Source organism: Scyliorhinus torazame, chromosome 1, assembly GCF_047496885.1.
Source record: "Scyliorhinus torazame isolate Kashiwa2021f chromosome 1, sScyTor2.1, whole genome shotgun sequence".
NCBI classification, from domain to species: domain Eukaryota; kingdom Metazoa; phylum Chordata; class Chondrichthyes; order Carcharhiniformes; family Scyliorhinidae; genus Scyliorhinus; species Scyliorhinus torazame.
Window position 1 is genome coordinate 3,804,191 of NC_092707.1, and position 19,298 is coordinate 3,823,488.

Sequence of the window (19,298 nt, forward strand, 5' to 3'; positions counted from 1 at the left end):
TCGACCTATCTAGCCCTAGTTCCAACACCGTATTAAAATCTCCCCCCATTATCAGCTTTCCCATCTCTAGGTCCGGAATGCGTCCTAGCATCCGCCTCATAAAATTGGCATCATCCCACTTCGGGGCATATACGTTTACCAAAACCACCGTCTCCCCCTGTAGTTTGCCACTCACCATCATGTATCTGCCCCCGTTATCCGCCACTATAGTCTTTGCCTCGAACATTACCCGCTTCCCCACTAATATAGCCACCCCCCCGTTTTTCGCATCTAGCCCCGAATGGAACACCTGCCCCACCCATCCTTTGCGTAGCCTTACCTGGTCTATCAGTTTCAGGTGCGTTTCCTGTAACATAACCACATCTGCCTTAAGTTTCTTAAGGTGTGCGAGTACCCGTGCCCTCTTTATCGGCCCGTTCAGCCCTCTCACGTTCCACGTGATCAGCCGGGTTGGGGGGCTTCCTACCCCCCCCCCCCCCCTCCTTGTCGATTAGCCATTCCCTTTTTCCAGCTCCTCACCCGGTTCCCACGCAGCTGTATCTCCCCCAGGCGGTGCCCCCCCGCCCATCCCCTCCCATACCAGCTCCCCCCTCTCCCCAGCAGCAGCAACCCAGTAATTCCCCCCTCCCACCCCCCCCCCCCCCGCTAGATCCCCCGCTAGCGTAATTACTCCCCCCATGTTGCTCCCAGAAGTCAGCAAACTCTGGCCGACCTCGGCTTCCCCCCATGACCTCGGCTCGCACCGTGCGACGCCCCCTCCTTCCTGCTTCTCTATTCCCGCCATGATTATCATAGCGCGGGAACCAAGCCCGCGCTTCTCCCTTGGCCCCGCCCCCAATGGCCAACACCCCATTTCCTCCACCTCCCCCCATCACCACCTGTGGAAGAGAGAAAAGTTACCACATCGCAGGATTAGTACATAAAACTCCTCTTTCCCCCCTTTTTAACCCCCCTCTTCGCCCCCCACATTCGCCCCACCACTTTGTTCAAACTTTCTTTTTAATAACCTGCTCATTCCAGTTTTTCTTCCACAATAAAAGTCCACGCTTCATCCGCCGTCTCAAAGTAGTGGTGCCTTCCTCGATATGTGACCCACAGTCTTGCCGGTTGCAGCATTCCAAATTTTATCTTCTTTTTATGAAGCACCGCCTTGGCCCGATTAAAGCTCGCCCTCCTTCTCGCCACCTCCGCACTCCAGTCTTGATAAACGCGGATCACCGCGTTCTCCCATTTACTGCTCCGAGTTTTCTTTGCCCATCTAAGGACCATTTCTTTATCCTTAAAACGGAGGAATCTCACCACTATGGCTCTGGGAATTTCTCCTGCTCTCGGTCCTCGCGCCATCACTCGGTATGCTCCCTCCACCTCCAACGGACCCGCCGGGGCCTCCGCTCCCATTAACGAGTGCAGCATCGTGCTCACATATGCCCCGACGTCCGCTCCCTCCACACCTTCAGGAAGACCAAGAATCCTCAGGTTGTTCCTCCTTGCATTGTTCTCCAGTGCCTCCAACCTTTCCACACATCGTTTCTGATGTGCCTCATGCATCTCCGTCTTCACCACCAGGCCCTGTATGTCGTCCTCATTCTCGGCTGCCTTTGCCTTCACGACCCGAAGCTCCCGCTCCTGGGTCTTTTGTTCCTCCTTTAGCCCTTCGATCGCCTGTAGTATCGGGGCCAACAGCTCTTTCTTCATTTCCTTTTTGAGCTCTTCCACACAGCATTTCAAGAACTCTTGTTGTTCAGGGCCCCATGTTAAACTGCCACCTTCCGACGCCATCTTGGTTTTTGCTTGCCTTCCTTGCCGCTGTTCTAAAGGATCCACTGCAATCCGGCCACTTTCTCCTCCTTTTTCCATCCGTATCCAGGGGGGATTCCCTTCTGGTTTACCGCACAGTGTTTTTAGCCGTCAAAATTGCCGTTGGGGCTCCTATCAAGAGCCCAAAAGTCCGTTTCACCGGGAGCTGCCGAAACGTGCGACTCAGCTGGTCATCGCCGCACCCGGAAGTCTCCTCCGAAACAACCCTTTCAACCTGGGTGGCAACTTTCAGGGATCTATGTACATGGACACCGACATCTCTCTGCTCATCCACACTACGAAGAATCTTACCATTAGCCCAGTCCTCAGTATTCCTGTTACTCCTTCCAAAATGAATCACCTCACACTTTTCTGCATTAAACTCCATTTGCCACCTCTCAGCCCAGCTCTGCAGTTTATCTATGTCCCTCTGTAACTTGCAACATCCTTCCGCACTGTCCACAACTCCATCGACTTTAGTGTCATCTGCAAATTTACTCACCCATCCTTCTACGCCCTCCTCCAGGTCATTTATAAAAATGACAAACAGCAGTGGTCCCAAAACAGATCCTTGTGGTACACCACGAGTAACTGAACTCAAGGCTGAACATTTCCCATCAATCACCACCCTCTGTCTTCTTACAGCTAGCCAATTTCTGATCCAAACTGCTAAATCACCCTGAATCCCATGCCTCCGTATTTTCTGCAATAGCTTACCATGGGGAACCTTATCAAACGCTTTACTGAAATCCATATACACCATATCAACTGCTTTACCCTTGTCCACCTGTTTGGTCACCTTCTCAAAGAACTCAACAAGGTGTGTCAGGCACGACCTACCCTTCGCAAAACCGTGTTGACTATCCCTAATCAAATTATTTCTTTCTAGATGATTATAAATCCTATCTCTTATAAACCTTTCCAAGACTTTGTCCACAACAGAAGTAAGGCTCACTGGTCTATAGTTACCGGGATTGTCTCTACTCCCCTACTTGAACAAGGGGACAACATTTGCTATCCTCCAATCTTCTGGGACTATTCCTGTAGACAATGACAACATAAAGATCAAAGCCAAAGCCTCAGCAATCACCTCCCTAGCTTCCCAGAGAATCCTAGGATAAATCCCATCTGCCCCAGGGGACGTATCTATTTTCACACTTTCCAGAATTGCTAACACCGCCTCCTTATGAACCTCAAGCCCTTCGCGTCCAGTAGCCCGAATCTCAGTATTCTCCTCGACAACATTGTCTTTTTCCTGTGTGAATACTGACAAAAAATATTAATTTAGCACCTCTCCTATCTCCTCGGACTCCACGCACAACTTCCCACTACTGTCCTTGACTGGCCCTACTCTTACCCTAGTCATTCTTTTATTCCTGACATACCTATAGAAAGCTTTAGGGTTATCCTTGATCCTACCCTGCCAAAGATTTCTCATGCCCCCTCCTGGCTCTTCTTAGCTCTCTCTTTAGGTCCTTCTTAGCTAACTTGTAACTCTCGAGCGCCCTAATTGAACCTTCATGTCTCATCTTTACATAAGCCTCCTTCTTCCTCTTGACAAGTGATTCAACTACTTTAGTAAACCACGGTTCCCTCGCTCAACCACTTCCTCCCTGCCTGACAGGTACATACTTATCAAGGACACGCAGGAGCTGTTCCTTGAACAAGCTCCACATTTCAATTGTGCCCATCCCCTGCAGTTTCCTTCCCCATCCTATGCATCCTAAGTCTTGCCTCATCGCATCATAATTGCCTTTCCCCCAGCTATAACCCTTGCCCTGCGGTATATACCTATCGCTAAAGTAAACGTAACCGAATTGTGGTCACTATCACCAAAGTGCTCACCTACCTGCAAATCTAACACCTGTCCTGGTTCATTACCCAGTACCAAATCCAATGTGGCCTCGCCTCTTGTTGGCCTATCTACATACTGTGTCAGGAAATCCTCCTGCACACATTGGACAAAAACGGACCCATCTAAAGTATTCGAACTATAGCGTTTCCAGTCAATATTTGGAAAGGTAAAGTCCCCCATAACAACCTATCGAAAAGACAGGGAGGTGGGCAGAGGGGGCGGGGTTGCCTTGTTAATTAGGAATGAAATTAAATCAATAGCACTAAATGACATAGGGTCAGATGACGTGGAGTCTGTGTGGGTAGAGTTGAGGAACCACAAAGGCAAAAAAACCATAATGGGAGTTATGTACAGGCCTCCTAACAGTGGTCAGGACCGGGGGCACAAAATGCACCACGAAATAGAAAGTGCATGTCAGAAAAGCAAGGTCACAGTGATCATGGGGGACTTCAATATGCAGGTGGACTGGGTAAATAATGCTGCCAGTGGACCCAAGGAAAGGGAATTAATTGAATGTTTACAGGAGGGCTTTTTGGAACAGCTTGTGATGGAGCCCACGAGGGAACAGGCCATTCTGGACTTAGTGTTATGTAATCATAGAATCATAGAATTTACAGTGCAGAAGGAGGCTATTCAGCCCATCGAGTCTGCACCGGCTCTTGGAAAGAGCACCCTACCCAAGCCCACACCGCCACCCTATCCCCATAACCCAGTGATCCCACCTAGCACTAAGGGCAATTTATCATGGCCAATTCACCTAACCTGCACATCTTTGGACTGTGGGAGGAAACCGGAGCACCCGGAGGAAACTACGCACACACGGGGAGAACATGCAGACTCCGCACAGACAGTGACCCAAGCCGGGAATCAAACCTGGGACCATGGAGCTGTGAAGCATTTGTGCTATCCACTATGCTACCGTGCTGCCCCAGCCTGGCTAATGAGTCAGACTTGATTAAAGATCTTAAAGTAAGGGAGCACTTAGGAGGCAGTGATCATAATATGGTAGAATTCAATCTCCAATTTGAAAGAAAGAAGGTAGAATCAGATGTAAAGGTGTTACAGTTAAGTAAAGGTAACTACAGGGGCATGAGGGAGGAACTGACGAAAATCGACTGGGAGCAGAGCCTAGTGGGAAAGACAGTAGAACAGCAATGGCAGGAGTTTCTGGGAGTAATTGAGGACACAGTGCAGAGGTTCATCCCAAAGAAAAGAAAGGTTAACAGAGGGGGGATTAGGCAGCCATGGCTGACAAAGGAAGTTAGGGAATGCATCAAAGCAAAAGGGAAAGCCTATAATGTGGCAAAGAGTAGTGGGAAGTCAGAAGATTGGGAAGGCTACAAAAACAAACAGAGGATAACAAAGAGAGAAATAAGGAAAGAGAGGATCAAATATGAAGGTAGGCTAGCCAGTAACATTAGGAATGATAGTAAAAGTTTCTTTAAATACATTAAAAACAAACGGGAGGCAAAAGTTGACATTGGGCCGCTCCAAAATGACGCTGGTAATTTTGTGATGGGAGACAAGGAAATAGCTGAGGAACTAAATAAGTACTTTGCGTCAGTCTTCACAGTAGAAGACATGAGTAATATCCCACCAATTCCGCAGAGTCAGGGGGCAGAGTTGAATATGGTAGCCATCACAAAGGAGAAAGTGCTAGAGAAACTAAGAGGTCTAAAAATTGATAAATCTCCGGGCCCAGATGGACTACATCCTAGAGTTCTACAGGAGATAGCTGAAGAAATAGTGGAGGCGTTAGTTATGATCTTTCAAAAGTCACTGGAGTCCGGGAAAGTCCCAGAGGATTCGAAAATCGCTGTTGTAACCCCCCTGTTCAAGAAGGGAACAAGGAAAAAGATGGAAAATTATAGGCCAATTAGCCTAACCTCGGTTGTTGGCAAGATTCTAGAATCCATTGTTAAGGATGAGATTTCTAAATTCTTGGAAGTGCAGGGTCAGATTAGGACAAGTCAGCATGGATTTAGTAAGGGGAGGTCGTGCCTGACAAACCTGTTAGAGTTCTTTGAAGAGATAACAAATAGGTTAGACCAAGGAGAGCCAATGGATGTTATCTATCTTGACTTCCAAAAGGCCTTTGATAAGGTGCCTCACGGGAGACTGCTGAGTAAAATAAGGGCCCATGGTATTCGAGGCAAGGTACTAACATGGATTAACGATTGGCTGTCAGGCAGAAGGCAGAGAGTTGGGATAAAAGGTTCTTTTTCGGAATGGCAACCGGTGACGAGTGGTGTCCCGCAGAGTTCAGTGTTGGGGCCTCCTCTTTATATATTAACGATCTAGATGACGGGACTGGGGGCATTCTGGCTAAGTTTGCCGATGATACAAAGATAGGTGGAGGGGCAGGTAGTATGGAGGAGGTGGGGAGGCTGCAGAAAGATTTAGACAGTTTAGGAGAGTGGTCCAAGAAATGGCTGATGAAATTCAACGTGGGCAAGTGCGAGGTCTTGCACTTTGGAAAAAAGAATAGAGGCATGGACTATTTTCTAAAGGGTGACAAAATTCATAATGCTGAAGTGCAAAGGGACTTGGGAGTCCTAGTCCAGGATTCTCTAAAGGTAAACTTGCAGGTTGAGTCCGTAATTAAGAAAGCAAATGCAATGTTGTCATTCATCTCAAGAGGCTTGGAATATAAAAGCAGGGATGTACTTCTGAAGCTTTATAAAGCATTAGTTAGGCCCCATTTAGAATACTGTGAGCAATTTTGGGCCCCACACCTCAGGAAGGACATACTGGCACTGGAGCGGGTCCAGCGGAGATTCACACGGATGAGCCCAGGAATGGTAGGCCTAACATACGATGAACGTCTGAGGATCCTGGGATTATATTCATTGGAGTTTAGGAGGTTGAGGGGAGATCTAATAGAAACTTACAAGATAATGAATGGCTTAGATAGGGTGGATGTAGGGAAGTTGTTTCCATTAGCAGGGGAGACTAGGACCCGGGGGCACAGCCTTAGAATAAAAGGGAGTCACTTTAGAACAGAGATGAGGAGAAATTTCTTCAGCCAGAGAGTGGTGGGTCTGTGGAATTCATTGCCACAGAGGGCGGTGGAGGCCGGGACGTTGAGTGTCTTTAAGACAGAAGTTGATAAATTCTTGATTTCTCGAGGAATTAAGGGCTATGGAGAGAGAGCGGGTAAATGGAGTTGAAATCAGCCATGATTGAATGGCGGAGTGGACTCGATGGGCCGAATGGCCTTACTTCCGCTCCTATGTCTTATGGTCTTATCCTGTTGCTTTCGCTCCTATCCAGAATCATCTTTGCAATCCTTTCCTCTACATCTGTGGAACTTTACGGAGGCCTACAGAAAACCCCCAACAGGGTGACCTCTCCTTTCCTGTTTCTAACCTCAGCCCATTCTACCTCAGTAGACGAGTCCTCATCAAACGTCCTTTCTGCCACCATAATACTGTCCTTGACTAACAATGCCACCCCTCCCCCACTTTTACCACCTTCCCTGAGCTTACTGAAATATCTTAACCCCGGAACCTGCAACAACCATTCCTGTCCCTGCTCTATCCATGTCTCCGGAATGGCCACAACATCGAAGTCCCAGGTACCAATCCATGCTGCAAGTTCACCCACTTTATTCCGGATGCTCCTAGTGTTGAAGTAGACACACTTTAAACCACCTTCCTGCCTGTCGGTACACTCCTGCAACCTTGAAACCTTACTCATGACCTCACTACTCTCAACCTCCTGTATACTGGAGCTACAATTCAGGTTCCCAACCCCCTACTGAATTAGTTTAAACCCTCCCGAAGAGCATTAGTAAATTTCCCCCCCAGGATATTGGTACCCCTCTGGTCCAGGTGTAGACCATCCCGTTTGTAGAGGTCCCACCTACCCCAGAATGAGCCCCAATTATCTGAAACCCTCCCTCCTGCACCATCCCTATAGCCACATGTTCAACTGCTCTCTCTCCCTATTCCTCGTCTCGCTAGCACGTGGCACGGGTAACAACCAGAGATAATAACTCTGTTTGTCCTAGATCTAAGTTTCCACCCTAGCTCCCTGAATTCCTGCCTTACATTCCTATCCCTTTTCCTACCTATGTCGTTGGTGCCTATGTGGACCACGACTTGGGGCTGCTCCCCCTCCTCCTTAAGGATCCCGAAAACGCGATCCGAGACACAGTGGCACAGTAGTTAGCACTGCTGCTTCACAGCAAAGGACCCGGATTCGATGTTGAGTACATGTTGAGTTTGCACATTCTCCCCGTTTCTGCATGGATCTCACCCCCACAACGCAAAGATTTGCAGGGTAGGTGGATTGGCCACACTAAATTGCCCCTTAATTGGAAAATTAAAAATTGGGTACTCTAAATTTATTTTTAAAAATAAAAAATAATAATTGGATATTATTCAGCACTGATTTGGGTGTAATTAATTAGCAAAATATTAAATGTTAATTCCTCAGCAACATTTAAATCTGAAGGTTTATTTTGCTAGACGTCAACTAGCCAATGCAATAACAATGCCCAACTTCTTACTTAACTTCAGATGCAAGTATCTCTCGTTGTGGTACGCCTTCAATTGCACCAATAACTGCTGTGAAGAACCAAAGTTTCAAGTTGGCAGGAATCCCAGTGCATAATCCATTCAAAACCTCTTCAGTGCTGGATGACATAGTAGGTGAAACTGAATTGAAATATTTTTAAAAGTTAAGTATTAGTGCAGGAATTCTTGCCCAATTTGTAAAACTAAGGCATCTTCCAGCCCTAGAATATAAATGGACATCAGAAGAACTTGAATTCATATAGCATGTGATCATGTCCTTTGGGAATTTCTAAATGCTAAACAATCAATGAATTGGTTTTGAAGTGCAGTCATTGTAGTTCTGCAAAGACAGCTAATTTACGCACAGGAAGCTCCCACAAACAGCAAGAGAGATATACAATTAGGTTATCTGTTTTTGGCAGAGTCGGGTCGAGGGACAAATGTTGGCCAAGGCACAGAGGATACTCCCTGTTCTTTAAATAGAATAATTTGTTTCCACATGAACAGGCAACTGGGGCTTTAATTTATCCTACCCTTGAACATCAGTCCCAGAGAAAGCAATCCCTTAATACTGCACTGAAATGGCAACTCAGATTATGTACCTGGGAGACTTGATTTCATTACCTTCTGACTGAAAGTTGAGTGTTACCCGGGAGCAAATATCTTCTACTTTCGATGATAGGTTTCTGGGCTCCATAATTACTTCCACTAGTTTACTGAAATAGTAAACACGGTTTCTGGTTCAACAAACACACCATCAGACAAAAGTCTGGTGTGATGCAGTGAGGTTAGAAATTTGACTGCTACATCTGACAGTTAACCTTTCTGGATGACTGGAAAGAAGCAGAACAAAGGCCCCAATCAGGGAGCCTCAGGTACACCTCGCAGTGTTGGGGAGGGTGACACACTCTTTGTAAAGATCAATTCTCTAATCCAGCCAGGCAGGATATCACTATGCTGTCACTAACTACATCTACACATGTGCAGGAAAGTGCTGCCACCAGCATTGCAGCATCAACAGAAGTAGCCAGCTGGAAAAAAATCCCTTCCGGATGCAGTGCTGCATTGTCAGAGCTGCCTCCCTTCAAACAGGATGTTAAACCCATGACCTCACCTCCCTCTTTCAGATGAATGCAGGAGATCCCACAGTATTAATCAAGGAGTAGCTATTTTCTCCCTCAACCTATAGCTGTAAGCAAATTAACTAGTCAGTCACCTCACATCTGGAGCACTGAGAGTATTGGTCTCCTTCTTTAAGGATGGATGGAAATGGAAAGAAGCAGTTCAGAGAAAGTTTACTAGGCATACCAGGAATGGGCAGTTTAAGAGGAGAGGCTGGACAGGTTAGACGTAACCACTGGAATTGAATAGTCACGGGCGACTTCATTAAAATCTTCAAGGTCCTGAGGAGTCTTGACAGGATGGATGTGGAGAGGATGTTTCCTCTTGTGGGAGAATCTACAACTAGCGGCCGCTGTTTGAAAATAAGGGATAATTAATTTGAAACAGAGATGAGGAAAGATTCTCTCAGATGGTTGAGAGTCTCTGGAACTCTCTTCCTCAAAAGGCACCACCACCACTGACCGAGCTGGCCGGGTCCTAAATATGTTCCACTGAATATGTTTAAGGCAGAGCGAGATAGGTTCTTGGTAACAAAGGGCAAAAAGGTTATCAGGGTAAGCAGGAATGTGGGGTTGAGGTTACATTCATGATCTAATGAAATGGTGGGGCAGGTTCAAGGGGCAGAGTGGCCTACTCCTGCTCCTGGTTTGCACACATTGCTGCAGTGACTGTCTTCAGAAGTAATTCATTTGCTGTGAAGCACTTTAGGATGTCGTGAGGACCATATATACAAAGTTTTTTTCATTTTGACAATTGCTTATGATACATGAACAACAATTAAATAGGAATTTGCTCAACGTTTTATACAGCATGTTATAACGGTATTAAATAAATAAATGCAGCAAATGCTACACTTCACCAATAGAGGCAGTGGGGTAGTGATATTGTCGCTGGACTAGTAATCCAGGGACCCAGGGTAATGATCTGGGGTCCCGGGTTCGAATCCCACCCCGCAGGTGATGGAATTTAAACTCAATAAAATATCTGGAATTAAAAGTCTAATGATGACCATGAAACCATTATCGATTGTTGTAAAAACCCAATCTTTAGGGAAGGAAATCTGCCAACCTTACCTGGTCTGGCCAACATCTCCAGACCAACAACACTCTGGTTAACTATTAAATGCCCTCTGAAATGACATTCAACTGTTACGAAAACACAAAAAAGGAATGAAACCGGATGGACCACCCAGCATCGAACCAGGCACCAGAAACGACAACAGCAAACCCAGCCCTGCCGACCCTACAAAGTCCTCCTTACTAACCACTTGTGCCAAAGTTGGGAGAGCAACAGCTTGACATAATCATACCTTACAGACTATGTCCCAGATCCCACTATCACCATTCCTGGGTATGTCCTGTCTCACCGGCAGGACAGACCCAGCAGAGGGGCCGGTACAGTGGGATACAGTCGGGAGGGAGTTGCCCTGGGCGTCCTCAACATCGACTCTGGACCCCATGAAGTCTCCTGGCTTCAGGTTAAACATGGGCAAGGAAACGTCCTGCTGATTACCACGTACCGGCCACCATCAGCTGATGAATCAGTACTCCTCCATGTTGAACACCACTTGGAGGAAGCTCTGAGGGTGGCAAGGACGCAGAATATGCTCTTGGTGGAGGACTTCAATGTCCATCACCAAGACTGGCTCGGTAGCACCACCACTGACCGAGCTGGCCGGGTCCTAAAGGACAGAGCTGCTAGACTGGGACTGCAGCAGGTGGTGAGGGAACCAACAAGAGGGAAAAACATACTTGACCTCATCCTCACCAACCTGCCTGCTGCAGATGTATCTGTCCATGACAGTATCGGTAGCAGTGACCACCGCACAGTCCTTGTGGAGACAAAGTCCCATCTTCACATTGAGGATGCCCTCCATCATGTTGTGTGGCACTACCACCGTGCTAAATGGGACATACTTCGAACAGATCTAGCAACTCACGACTGGGCATCCATGAGGCGGTGTGGGCTATCAGCAGCAGCAGAATTGTATTCAACCACAATCTGCAACTTATGGCCCAGCGTATCCCCCACTCGACCATTACCACCAAACCACGGGATCAACCCTGGCTCAATGAAGAGTGCAGGAGAGCTTGCCGGGAGCAACATCAGGCATACCGAAAAATGAGGTGTCAACCTGGTGAAGCTACAACACAGGACTACTTGCGTGCTAAACAGCATAAGCAGCAAGTAATAATAATAATATTAGCAATATTAGTAATAATAGACAGAGCTAAGCGATTGCACACAAATGCATCAGATCCAAGCTCTGTAGTGAATGGTGCGGACAATTAAACAACTCACTGGAGGAGGAGGCTCCACAAATATCCCCATCCTCAATGATGGAGGAGCCCAGCACATCTGTGCAAAAGACAAGGCTGAGGCATTCGCAACAATCTTCAGCCAGAAATGCCGAGTGGGTGATCCATCTCGGTCTCCTCCAGAGGTCTCCGGCATCACAGATGTCAGTCTTCAGCTAATACGATTCACTCCACGTGATATCAAGAAACGGCTGAACAGAGGTGCGGGCTTGGTTCCCGCGCTATGATAATTATGGCGGGAATAGAGAAGCAGGAAGGAGGGGGCGCCGCACGGGGCGAGCCGTGATCACGGGGGGAAGCCGAGGTCAGCCAGAGTTTGCTGACTTCTGGGAGCAACCTGGGGGGAGTAATTACACTAGCGGGGGGTCTAGCGGGGGGGGGGGGAATTACTGGGTTGCTGCTGCTGGGGAAAGGGGGGAGTGGGTACGGGAAAGGATGGGCGGGGGGGCACCGTCTGGGAGAAATACAGCTGCGTGGGAACTGGGCGAGAAGCTGGAAAAAGATGATGGCTAACCGGCAAAGGGGGGGGGTGGGAAGCCCCCCAACTCGGCTGATCACGTGGAACGTGAGGGGGCTTAACGAGCCGATAAAGAGGGCACGAGTACTCGCACACCTTAAGAAACTTAAAGCAGATGTGGTCATGTTACAGGAAACGCACCTGAAACTGATAGATCAGGTTAGGTTGCGCAAAGGATGGGTAGGGCAGGTGTTCCATTCGGGGCTGGATGCGAAAAACAGGGGGGTGGCTATATTAGTGGGGAAGCGGGTAATGTTCGAGGCAAAGACTATAGTGGCGGATAACGGGGGCAGATACGTGATGGTGAGTGGCAAATTACAGGGAGAGATGGTGGTGTTGGTAAACGTGTATGCCCCGAATTGGGACGATGCCAATTTTATGAGGCGAATGCTAGGACGCATCCCAGACCTAGAGACCGGAAAGCTGATAATGGGGGGAGACTTTAACACGGTGTTGGAACCAAGGCTGGATAGGTCGAAGTCCAGGACTGGTAGGAGGCCGGCAGCAGCCAAGGTGCTTAAGGATTTTATGGAGCAGATGGGAGGGGTGGACCCGTGGAGATTCAGTAGACCTAGGAGTAAGGAGTTCTCGTTTTTCTCCTATGTCCATAAAGTCTATTCACGCATAGACTTTTTTGTGTTGGGTAGGGCATTGATCCCGAGGGTGAGGGGAACGGAATATACGGCTATAGCCATTTCGGATCATGCCCCACACTGGGTAGACTTGGAGATAGGGGAGGAAACAAGAGGGCGTCCACCCTGGAGAATGGACATGGGACTAATGGCGGATGAGGGGGTGTGCTTAAGGGTGAGGGGATGCATTGAAAAGTACTTGGAACTCAATGATAATGGGGAGGTTCAGGTGGGAGTGGTCTGGGAGGCGTTGAAGGCGGTGGTTAGGGGGGAGCTGATATCAATAAGGACACATAAAGGGAAGCAGGAGAGTAAGGAACGGGAGCGGTTGTTGCAAGAACTTTTGAGGGTGGACAGACAGTATGCGGAAGCACCGGAGGAGGGACTGTATAGGGAAAGGCAAAGGCTGCATGTGGAATTTGACTTGCTGACCACAGGCACTGCAGAGGCACAATGGAGGAAGGCACAGGGTGTACAGTATGAATATGGAGAGAAGGCGAGCAGATTGCTGGCACACCAATTGAGGAAAAGGGGAGCAGCGAGGGAAATAGGGGGGGTGAGAGACGAAGATGGAGAGACGGAGCGGGGAGCGGAGAGAGTGAATGAAGTGTTTAAGACATTTTATAAAAAATTGTATGAAGCTCAACCCCCGGATGGGAGGGAGAGAATGATGGAGTTTTTGGATCGGCTGGAAATTCCCAAGGTGGAAGAGCAGGAAAGGATGGGATTGGGAGCACAGATCACGGTAGAAGAAGTGGTGAAAAGAATTAGGAACATGCAGACGGGAAAGGCCCCGGGACCGGACGGATTCCCAGTTGAATTTTACAGAAAATATTTGGACTTGCTCGCCCCGCTACTGACGAGGACCTTTAACGAGGCAAAGGAAAGGGGACAACTGCCCCCGACTATGTCAGAAGCAACGATATCGCTTCTTTTAAAGAAGGAAAAGGATCCGCTACAATGCGGGTCCTACAGACCAATCTCCCTCCTCAATGTAGATGCCAAGGTATTGGCCAAGGTAATGGCAATGAGAATAGAGGAATGTGTCCCGGGGGTGGTTCATGAGGACCAAACTGGGTTTGTGAAGGGGAGACAGTTGAACACGAACATACGGAGGTTGCTGGGGTAATGATGATGGCCCCACCAGAGGGTGAAACGGAGATAGTAGTGGCGATGGATGCCGAGAAAGCATTTAATAGAGTGGAGTGGGATTATCTGTGGGAGGTGTTGAGGAGATTTGGGTTCGGAGAGGGGTATGTTAGATGGGTGCAGCTGTTGTATAGGGCCCCAGTGGCGAGTGTGGTCACGAATGGACGGGGATCGGCATATTTTCGGCTCCATAGAGGGACAAGGCAGGGATGTCCTCTGTCCCCATTACTGTTTGCACTGGCGATTGAGCCCCTGGCGATAGCGCTGAGAGGTTCAAGGGATGGAGGGGAATACTTAGGGGAGGAGAAGAACACCGGGTATCTTTATATGCGGATGATCTGCTACTATATGTGGCGGATCCAGCGGAGGGGATGACAGAAATAATGCGGATACTTGGGGAGTTTGGGGATTTTTCAGGGTATAAATTGAACATGGGAAAGAGTGAGCTGTTTGTGGTGCATCCAGGGGAGCAGAGTAGAGAAATAGAAGACCTACCGTTGAGGAAGGTAACAAGAGACTTTCGTTACCTGGGGATCCAGATAGCTAAGAATTGGGGCACATTGCACAGGCTAAATTTGACGCGGTTGGTGGAACAGATGGAGGAAGATTTCAAGAGATGGGATATGGTAGCATTGTCAATGGCAGGGAGGGTGCAGGCGGTTAAGATGGTGGTCCTCCCGAGATTCCTCTTTGTGTTTCAGTGTCTCCCGGTGGTGATCACGAAGGCTTTTTTCAAAAGGATAGAAAAGAGTATCATGGGTTTTGTTTGGGCCGGGAAGACTCCGAGAGTGAGGAAGGGATTCTTACAGCGTATAGGGATAGGGGGGGGCTGGCACTACCGAGCCTAAGTGAGTATTATTGGGCCGCTAATATTTCAATGGTGAGTAAGTGGATGGGAGAGGAGGAAGGAGCGGCGTGGAAGAGATTAGAGAGGGCGTCCTGTAGGGGGACCAGCCTGCAGGCTATGGTGACAGCCCCATTGCCGTTCTCACCAAGGAACTATACCACGAGTCCGGTGGTGGTAGCTACACTGAAGATTTGGGGACAGTGGAGACGACATAGGGGAAAGACCGGAGCACTGGGGGGGTCCCCGATAAGAAACAACCATAGGTTTGCCCCGGGGGGAATGGATGGGGGATATGGAATGTGGCAAAGAGCAGGTATAACGCAATTGAAAGATCTATTTGTGGATGGGAAGTTTGCGAGTCCGGGAGCGCTGACCGAGAAATATGGGTTGCCCCAAGGGAATGCATTCAGGTACATGCAATTGAGGGCTTTTGCGAGGCAACAGGTGAGGGAATTCCCGCAGCCCCCGACACAAGAGGTGCAGGACAGAGTCATCTCAAAGAAATGGGTGGGGGACGGTAAGGTGTCGGATATATATAGGGAAATGAGAGACGAAGGGGAGACTATGATGGACGAACTAAAAGGGAAATGGGAAGAAGAGCTAGGGGAGGAGATTGAGGAGGGGATGTGGGCAGATGCCCTAAACAGGGTAAACTCGTCGTCCTCGTGCGCCAGGCTAAGCCTGATTCAGTTTAAGGTATTACACAGGGCACATATGACTGGAACACGGCTCAGTAAATTTTTTGGGGTGGAGGATAGGTGTGCGAGGTGCTCGAGAAGCCCAGCGAATCATACCCATATGTTTTGGTCATGCCCGGCACTACAGGGGTTTTGGATGGGGGTGACAAAGGTGCTTTCGAAAGTAGTAGGAGTCCGGGTCGAACCAAGCTGGGGGTTGGCTATATTTGGGGTTGCACAAGAGCCGGGAGTGCAGGAGGCGAAAGAGGCCGATGTTTTGGCCTTTGCGTCCCTAGTAGCCCGGCGCAGAATATTGCTAATGTGGAAAGAAGCCAAGCCCCCGGGGGTGGAGACCTGGATAAATGATATGGCGGGGTTCATAAAGTTAGAGCGGATTAAGTTCGTCCTAAGGGGGTCGGCTCAAGGGTTTACTAGGCGGTGGCAACCGTTCGCCAAATATCTTGCGGAAAGATAGATAGGGGAGAACAAAGAAGGCAGCAGCAGCGGCCCAGGACTTGGGGGGGGGGGGGGGGGGGGGGGCGGGGGGGCCTGAGACAAGGCAGTTGCCAATTAGGGCTAGTTTTTATTTTTTGTTATTTAATATTTATTTATTTGTTGTTGTTTTTGTTTAAATTTAAAAAGGTCATTATTATCTGTATTGTTACAATGTTGTGTAAAGGATGCACAATGTACTGTGTTGGTTGACCAAAAATTTTCAATAAAATATTATTTAAAAAAAAAAGAAACGGCTGAACATAGAACATTACAGCGCAGTACAGGCCCTTCGGCCCTCGATGTTGCGTCGACCTGTGAAACCACTCTAAAGCTGAAGGCATTGGATATTGCAACGGCTACGGTCCCTGACACTATTCCAGCAAAAATACCAATACGTGGGCTTCAGAACTTGCCACGCCCTTAGCCAAGCTGTTCCAGTACAGCTACAACACTGGTATCGACCCGGCAATGTGTAAAATTGCCCAGATCTGTCCTGTACACAAAAAACAGGACAAATTCAACCGAGCCAATTCCCATCCTGTCGGTCAACTCTCCATCATCAGCAAAGTGATGGAAGGAGTCACCAACAGTGCTATCAAGCAGCACTTACTCAGCAATAACCTGCTCACAGACGCGCAGTTTGGGTTCCGCCAGGGTCACTTAGCTCCTGACCTCATTAAAGCCTTGGTTCAAACATGGACAAAAGAGCTGAATGCCAGAGGAGAGGTGAGAGTGACTGCTCTTGACATCAAGGCAACATTTGACCGAGTGTGGCATCACAGAGCCCAAGCTAAACTGGAGTCAATGGGAATCAGGGAAAACTCTCCACTGGATGGAGTCATACCTGGCACAAAGGACAAAGATAAAGCAGGAGTAAAAATTTGAACTGGGGAAGGTAAATTTTGTAGAAACGAGAAGGGACTTGGCTGAGGTGAACTGGACAGCATTGTTAGAGGATAAATCTGTCGGAAACCAGTGGGAAGCTAAAAGGAGAGATCCTAAATGTACAAAGTAGACATGTCCCCTCCAAAAATAAGAGTCATGATGTGGAGATGCCGGCGTTGGACTGGGGTGAGCACAGTACAAAGTTTTACAACACCAGGTTAAAGTCCAACAGGTTTGTTTCGATGTCACTAGCTTTCGGAGCGCTGCTCACCTGAGGAAGGAGCAGCGCTCCGAAAGCTAGTGACATAAAAATAAGAGTGGCACTGCCAAATCTAGACCCCCCTGGTTGTCTCGAGGAATACAGGGGAAGATCGAACAGAAAAAGAAAGCGTATGATAAGAACAAAGAACTAAGCATTGCAGATAGCCTAGACGAGTCTCGAAAGTGCAGGGACGACGTCAAAAAGGAAATCAAAGAGGGAGCATGAACAAAGATTAGCAAGTAAGGTTAAAGAAAACCCAAAGATGTTTTACTAATATATGAATGGTAAAAGGACAGTTAAGGAAAAAGTGGGACCTATCAGAGATGAAGAGAGGAACGTGTGTAGATGCAGAGGCTGTGCGAAGGGTTTTATATGAATATTTTGTCTCCTTGTTTACAAAGGAAATGCAGATATAGTAGTCCAGGAGGAACACCATTGAGGTAATCATAAAGAGAGAGGGAGTACTCAAAGGATTGAAATCTTTGAAAGTTGATAAGTCACCAGGGCCAAATGGATTGTTTCCGAGGCTACTGAAGGAGGTCAGGGAGGTGATAGCAGATGCTCGGATAATTTTATGCTCCTCACTAGACACAGGGGAGCTCCTGGAGGACTGGAGAAATGAAAACATGGTTCCATTGTTTAAAAAGGGATCAAAGGAAATGCCAAACAATTATAGGTCAGTTAGTCTTATGTCAGTGGTGGGCAGATTTGTTGAATCAATCCTGAGAGATAGAATTAACTGTCACACAGAGAGGCATGGCCCAGTCGGGATAGTCAGCCTGGATTTGTTAAAGGAAGGTCTTGCCTCACAAATTTGATTGAATTCTTTGAGGAAATGAGAAGAAGGGTTGATGAAGGTAGTGCAGTGGATGTGGTGTACATGGATTTTAGCACGGCGTTGAAAAAAGTCCCACATGGCAGATTGGTCAAGAAAGTGAAAGCCCATGGGATACAGGGCAATGTAGCAAACTGGATAAAAAATTGGCTTAGTAACAGGAAACAGATGGTCGACGGCTGCCCTTGCAATCAGAAAGTTGTTTCAAGTGGTGTTCCACAGGGCTCAGTGTTGGGATCCTTACTGTCTGTGTTATATATTAACGATTTAGATGTGAACGTGAGGAGGACGATTGGGAATTTTGCAGACGACACAAAGATTGACAGAGTGGTAGACAATGTAGTGGATAGCTATAATCTCCAAAATGATACAGATGGATTGGTGGAGTGAGCGATAAAGGGGCATATGGAATTTAACACCGAGAAGTGTGAGGTTATGCATTTAGGGAGGTCAAACAGTTGTAGGGAGCACACAATAAATGGAAATTTACAAAGCGGCTAGATGAAGTGAACGATCTTGGCGTACAGGTACATGGTCCCTAAAGGCAGCAGTTCAAGTAGACAAGATTATGAAGAAAGTGTATAGAATGCTCTCCTTCATTGGCAGAGATATAGAATATAAAATTAAAGAATTGTATAAAACATTGGTGAGGCCACAATTGGAGTAATATGTGCAATTCTGGTCGCCACATTACAGGAAGGACGTTATTGCTCTGGAGAGAGGACACAGGAGGTTTACAAGAATGTTGCCAGGGCTGTGGCTACGAGAAGAGGTTGGGTAGGTTGGGGTTATTTTCCTTGGAACAAAGAAGGCTGAGGGGGGACTTAATTGAGGTGAACAAAATTATGAGGGGAAGTGATAGAGTGGACAGGAGAAAATTGTTTCCCTTGGTGGGGAATTCTAGAACCAGATGACATAGATTCAAGATAAGTGGCAGAAGGTGTAGCAGGGACATGAGGGGAAATCTTTGTAGAGGGCAGTGGGAGCCTGGAATTCGCTACCCGAGTTGGTGGTGGAGGCAGACATCCCAAACTCTTTGAAAAAGTACCTGGATCTGCATCTTAGTGCTCTAAGCTCATAGACTCATAGAATTTACAGTGCAGAAGGAGGCCATTCGGCCCATCGAGTCTGCACCGGCTCTTGGAAAGAGCACCCTACCCAAGGTCAAAGCCGCCACCCTATCCCCATAACCCAGTAACCCCACCCAACACTATGGGCAATTTGGGACACTAAGGGCAATTTATAATGGCCAATCCAGCTAACCTGCACATCTTTGGATTGTGGGAGGAAACCGGAGCACCCGGAGGAAACCCACGCACACACGGGGAGGATGTGCAGACTCCGCACAGACTGTGACCCAAGCTACAGGGCTATGACCAGGTGCAGG

The 19,298-nt window shown here is 47.9% G+C and overlaps 1 protein-coding gene across 4 annotated transcripts in view; it reads right to left on the minus strand.

Annotated features, from left to right (window-relative positions):
* Positions 1-19,298, minus strand: part of tctn2 (tectonic family member 2) — a 120,973-nt gene that overhangs the window by 32,886 nt on the left and 68,789 nt on the right. For all 4 annotated transcript variants that reach the window (XM_072512053.1, XM_072512207.1, XM_072511965.1 and 1 more), the window contains exon 15: positions 8,166-8,313. In XM_072512053.1, the coding sequence (XP_072368154.1) occupies positions 8,166-8,313 (148 nt within the window). The remainder of the gene's footprint in view (positions 1-8,165; positions 8,314-19,298) is intronic.